The 6,000-nt window shown below is 34.2% G+C and overlaps 1 protein-coding gene and 1 long non-coding RNA gene across 3 annotated transcripts; one reads left to right on the top strand and one right to left on the bottom strand.

Annotated features, from left to right (window-relative positions):
• Positions 1-262: 262 nt before the first annotated feature.
• On the top strand, positions 263-5,314 carry LOC108472407 (glycine-rich domain-containing protein 1). Of its 2 annotated transcripts, none has more exons than XM_053020963.1 (8): positions 263-593; positions 673-790; positions 866-1,246; positions 2,323-2,598; positions 2,922-3,445; positions 4,203-4,327; positions 4,457-4,617; positions 4,690-5,314. In XM_053020963.1, the coding sequence occupies exons 1-8, from the start codon at positions 403-405 to the stop codon at positions 5,179-5,181; spliced, it is 2,268 nt and encodes a 755-aa protein (XP_052876923.1). In that variant the 5' UTR covers positions 263-402; the 3' UTR covers positions 5,182-5,314. The 2 variants fall into 2 exon arrangements, with proteins under 2 accessions (XP_052876923.1, XP_017629407.1); XM_017773918.2 differs by having other exon boundaries at positions 4,687-5,314.
• Positions 4,331-4,760, bottom strand: LOC128283556 (uncharacterized). The gene is made up of 2 exons (XR_008273926.1): positions 4,723-4,760; positions 4,331-4,615 (listed from the first exon to the last, which is right to left on the bottom strand). It is a non-coding gene; the product is annotated as an uncharacterized LOC128283556 (long non-coding RNA).
• Positions 5,315-6,000: the final 686 nt, after the last annotated feature.

Here is a 6,000-nt window from a genome sequence, read left to right as displayed (position 1 = left end):
TCCACTTGCTTGAATATACCATTTCGATACATAATCTCTCGGACATACCATTTAAATATTTTTATTTTATTTTATAATATACAAGTAAAAAAGCCTAACCCCTTAAAACTAAATAATTACTTGATTAGGTTAACATTTTGGATTAAAAAAGTAAATTCATCATTAAGATGATTAGGATAAGATGTTATCACCATCATTAATTTATTACAACTACAAAACAACTATTATTTATTGAACTATCCGAATCATCTAAGCTCTTGTCCTTTCTCAATGCCCCCCGACACTTCCCACCCAAAACCACACCAAAACTAGCCACGTGGCTTCTTCCTTCTTATAAAAAAAAAAAGTTTAACTAATGTTTTTCGGTACTTCTCTTACATATTATTAGTTCAACGGACAATTATGTCTAAGCAAACCTTAAACGAAATGTCGTCGTCGACGATAAGGAGTCTCAGCGATATATCGGAGACGGAGACGATACATCTCAGCGTCGATCTCGTATCGGCGGCGAGACGAAATATTGGGTTCTTGAGAAGTGTTTATGAGTGTCAGTGGCTTCACCAAAGAGCAACAATTATTGAAGCAATAAGGAGGTCAGTTTTTTTTTAGGGAAAGAAGTAATCTGATCAGACGGTAGAGGTTGAATGTGATGAGAGTTCTTTGTTTGTGTAGGTATGATGAGGTATGGATGCCGTTGATTTCTAATCTAACGGTGGAAGGGTCAACACCTCCTATGGTTCTGCCACCTTTCGATGTCGAGTGGGTTTGGTTCTGTCACACCTTGAACCCAGTAAGTCGAAAACTTTTGACTGTAAATTCTGTTTGGTTGACGAGAAAGTGTGAGAAAATTAACTTTTTTTTACAGGTTGGTTATAGGAAATACTGTGAAACAAGATTCTCAAAACAAATCGGAAAACCAGCAATTTTCAATGAAGAAAACGAAGAGTATGCATTGATGAGATGTAAACAAATCTGGGTTCAAAAATTTTCATCCGAGCCATTCGAGAATGAAGTGGAATCAGATTCTAAAAACCCACCATTGATGAACAAAGATCTTTTCAATCAAGTTGAAAAGCAAAAGTTCTTGTACTCAAAATTTGCAGAACCATACTTGAGTGAGCTAGTGTATTTGATAGCAGCTAGACAAAGATACAAAGGATTTCTGTATATGATGCAAAGATTTGGAGATAGGTGCTTCAGATTTGTGCCTGCTTTGGATATTCTACTAATGCTGCTCACTCATGAGGTATATTATCTTATATTATCATTTGTTTTAGATTCTCCAGCTTTGACCTAATTTTCATTGTTTTTGGGTTTAATTTGGTAGCTATTGGCTTTAATTTATGTTTGCTTTAGGTAGTGTGATTCAAGGTTGTCTTAATGGACTTCATTTCTTCCAATTTTCTTCTTTGATATAATTCTGCATTTAGTCCCTATACTCTTTGCATATGTGAAATTTAGTCTTTTTATTTTTATTTTTAAGAATTTAATCCCTCCACTGTTTTAATTTAGAAATTGAAGTTGAACTGATAAGTATTGTTTTTAGTCTCTATACTCTTTATCTATTTGAAAATTAATCCTTTTATTTTTAATTTCAAGAATTTAGGGTGCCTTTAGTTTTAGAAATTGGAAAATAGTGAAGGAAAATTTGTTTGGTTAAAATTTTGAAAAATGATTTTAGAAAATAAAAATAAGTGAAAATTGGAGAATAAAAAACATGTTTTCAATGAAAATGTTTTGGAAAGTTGGAAAAAGTTGAAAAATAAGAGATTTTTTCAATTTTATGCATTAAATTTAATTGCATTTTATTTTATTATTGTAATACATTTTAATAAATTATACTTTAATTTAATTATTTATTTTATTTCTATTTTGAAAAATAGATGTCAAACATGTTTTCATTATTTTTATTGTTGAAAACAAATTTTAATTGATAACATCCTCAAAAGACTTTCCTTCAATTGAATTACGTGACATTTTTTAAATTAAAAAAAAATTCAGACCATTAAATTAAAGCCATGTAAACAAAAGAAAAAAGTATAGACTTTTATTATGCTTTTTTTTTTAAATAGTGCTAAAGAATTTTACAACTTAAATTCATAAGAAAAAAAAAAAAATCCCTATAACCCAGGATTCAACTTTCTTATGTGCTTACTTGACCTTTCAATGTGTGTAATATTGTGAGGTAGTACTTTTTTTTTATTTTAAAAATGTCACAGAATCTGCTCTAACTTAAGTCTTTTTACGTCATTATCAATTAAACTTTAATTATTAAATCGAAAAAAATAGATGGATAATGCTTTATGATGTGCAATGAAGCAGAGCTACCCAAGAGAGTATGTAGAGGATATGAAAGAGATGTGGGATAATATGGGCAAAGTAGTGGGGTTATGGGAAATAGTAGAAGAAAAACAAGTAGAAGAAACCAAGAAGCTATGGGAGACAACCTTTGATGAACCTTATGAGAAAGCTGGGGGAGGGATAGCAGTGGGAATGGAGAAGGTGGTCTTGCCCAACCCACCAATATATTGGGAGGTTTCAGATGTTGATGTCAACACTAGTAAATACAAGTCCATGATACCAAGGTTTCTCCTTGAGGTAATTATTATGGCACTATCCTTACCTTAATCATTTCCCCTCTTCATTAACTCTCTCCAACAATTCTTTAATGCTCATGGACCATGTGGTCCATAAACATGTGGTCCATAGCTTTGAAAATTTTCATATTTTCAGTGGCATTTCATGAAAATGCCTCTAGAAAATTGTAATGTAAAGTAAATTATTCCTAGGAGATATGATTTGATTTTCATAATTTGACCTCTACTTTTCATAGTGTGTATGTCTAGTATTAGCCAATTAGGTTACTCTAGCAACTTATAAACCTTACATATATAGCTTGATTTTGTTGCATAACAATGCAGGCATGTGTCTTTGTAAGGCTCAGTGATCGGACGAAAGCAACAAACGCAGATAATAAACACAAATTTCTTCGTCTTCGGATGTTAAGATGCCACAGGGAGCTTAAACTTGATAAACCGATTACCGATTTTTCATGCGATTCATGGCGGAAAGCCTGGCATTTATATTGTGAGTTCGGGACTAAAGGGCTCATGGTTGAGCTTCGATGTCGCGGTGGCAGCGGTCTTTACTTCAAAGGAAGTAAATTGGTGAAGTCGATGGTGTTTTGTTGGAATGATTTGGTAAGGGCACCGTGTATTACGTTGAGGAGAGATGTAGATGAAATGAGGGTTGTTGCATCTATAACTTCCCCGGTTCAAGCACCGTACTTGCTGAAATGTGTGCCGGATAGAGTGACGGATGATTCAGGAGCCATGGTATCAGATGTGATTCTGAAATTAAACAATTATCGACCCCAGAAAGGTCGTTGGCTGTCTCGAACTGTTCTAGACCATGCTGGGAGAGAATGTTTTGTTGTTAGAATCAGGTATGTTTTTATCCTACAACTTTCAATTTTTACTATGCACCAAACTCGAATCCAAATCCGAAAAATATCTAAATTAGAAATCAAAAAATTATAAAAAAAAATAAAATTAAATGATTAGATTTGTTGGATGGTTGAGCTACCGTCTAAACTCAAAACCTGACTTGAATTTAGGAGGTAGAGTTTGAACAAAATATTATTTTATATTTATATATTAATTGAACAAATAAAAATTAAATCTAGAATAATATACAATATTATAATCTTTATTTAAATTTTTAATAAAATATTAAATATTAAGATAAAAGAGCATAAATTAATTTCTTTCAAGGAAATATAAGTGTCCTTAGAATAGATTTACGTATGTACTTTCAACAAAAAACTGAGGTTTATATTTTAGACTAAGCTGTACTTTAATAAGCATAGATTATTTTAATAATATATAGTTGCTAGGACCAGACCTCGCTCAGTGTGACCCATGTCAACCACGAATGACAAATCTAAACAAGAAAGGACTCCACCCAAAAAAAATCAACAGGCTAAACCAAAATAGCTCAAACCTAGATGTCAAACTCAAATCACAGAATGCAGAAGGATAAGAATTGAAATTATCTAAATTCAAATTCACGCCTTCTAAATATTCTAAAATTTAAATTAATGTGAATTTTAAAATCAACCCCATTTACATTTAAATTTTAGCCTCTTGATGAAACAAAGCATCTAAGTGTCAACCTGATAGAAAATTTTGAATGGGTTGCAGAGTGGGAGGAGGGTTTTGGAGAAGAGGAGCCGAAACTCCTTGTGGTGTGAATTGGGAAGAAAGGATAATCGAGATACGTGAAGGCTCTTGGTCTTATGTGGCTGGTTCCATCGGTAAAGCTCCTGGTATGTTGCTTATTCTGCTTCTTTGTTTCATTCATTCTAAATTCATATTCAAACATCTGATACTAGGGTTTTACACTATGTGCAATCTAATTTAAACGTTGTTTCCTTAATCGTTACCATCTAGTACAGAGAAAGTTGTAGGAACAGCTACACCAAAAGAACCTCCACAGCAATGGCAAGCGGCATGGCTGTTCTCAACAGGCGATGAATTCCTCATAAACTGGGGATCTTCAACGTCAAGTTCTGACCTCACTTTTTGCCTTAAAACTCAACAATCCTCAGATTCATCTGTAAGTTAAAAAGGTTATTTAATTTCTTTCAACATGTAGGAACCACTTAAAGAGTAATCCTATTTTTAGCAGATCATGTTGTTGAGGGGACGAAAAATGCAATACCATGAAGAAACCAAAAGCAAAGTTGCCGAAGCCGATGATGGATTCGTGACTATCGTAAGGTTCACGGAAGATAATCCGACTGGAAGAACGACCGCGTTGTTGAATTGGAAGCTATCGGTGGTTGAGCTATTGCCTGAGGAAGATGCGGTGTTGGTGCTTCTACTTTGTGTGTCGATACTTCGAACCGTATCCGAGATAACTAAGGAAGATGTCGGACAGTTGTTGGTACGGCGAAGGTTGAAAGAAGCGAAACTCGGCGCTCGAGACTGGGGTTCCGTACTACTTCACCCTTCTTCATTGCCTTCGTCTAGTGATTCACCTTATTTGCAGCCGTGGTATTTGAATGCTAACAAAGTGATGGCACAACATGAAGATGATGGTATTACGAGGCAACCGGGGTTTAAGCATTCACCGGTCGAGGGCGGCGATATGCTTTACAAACGTGGGATCATTACTTAAGTAACGCTTGAGAAAAATATTTTGTACCACTTTTTTATGGTAGCAATATGGAAAGATATGCACATAATTTGGAAGACTTTCGTTGTATTGATTAAAAGTTAAATTATGTATACTTTAAGGAATCCAAAGGAAAGCCTATATATATATATATATATATATATATATATATTTCTGGTTTCAGCAAAACCTTGACTTTCAGAACTTGTCTCAGCTTGTTCTGAAATCTTGGGTGGCAGTTGCTACCGACCATGACTTCAGATTTGTCAGAAGGAAAAAAAAGCAACTGTCACATGCAAACAACATATGAGAAATAGTATGCTAAGGACAAAAGGAGGTTGAAGGCTTAGGCCACCGTTCACATAGTGGTTGACGAGGGGAGAACAATAGAAGGGAGGTTGTGGGTGTATTTAGTACAGGTAGATGGTAGAAGGAGAAGCATGAATCCCCTCAATCTTAAACTTTAAAACCTTGAATCTTTATAAGTGAAGTGACCCTCTCTTAATTTAGGATATTCTTAGTACATGTACGGAATAAGTCTCATCATGATTTGATGAACCCTAACTTGGGAAAGCATAGTAACCTATCATTCCATGAAGCAGGCTGTAGTGAGATGCTAATGGGATTAAAACTATTCCCACTTGTGAAAAAGAAAAGAGCATTGGCATTGAAACAGATTCCCAAATACAAATTGAGTTACATCATAGCAGCATTCTACTGGAATATTTGGTGATACAATCATATTTTATTCTCATTTTGCAAGATGATCATCACTTAGCATCATATCAGGATTTCTAGATTCTCAACCATTCAACCTTTATT

The sequence above is a fragment of the Gossypium arboreum genome, chromosome 11 (assembly GCF_025698485.1).
Source record: "Gossypium arboreum isolate Shixiya-1 chromosome 11, ASM2569848v2, whole genome shotgun sequence".
Lineage (NCBI taxonomy): Eukaryota > Viridiplantae > Streptophyta > Magnoliopsida > Malvales > Malvaceae > Gossypium > Gossypium arboreum.
The sequence above is the reverse complement of the archived record's forward strand: the minus strand, read 5'-3'. Positions and strand labels throughout refer to the sequence as shown.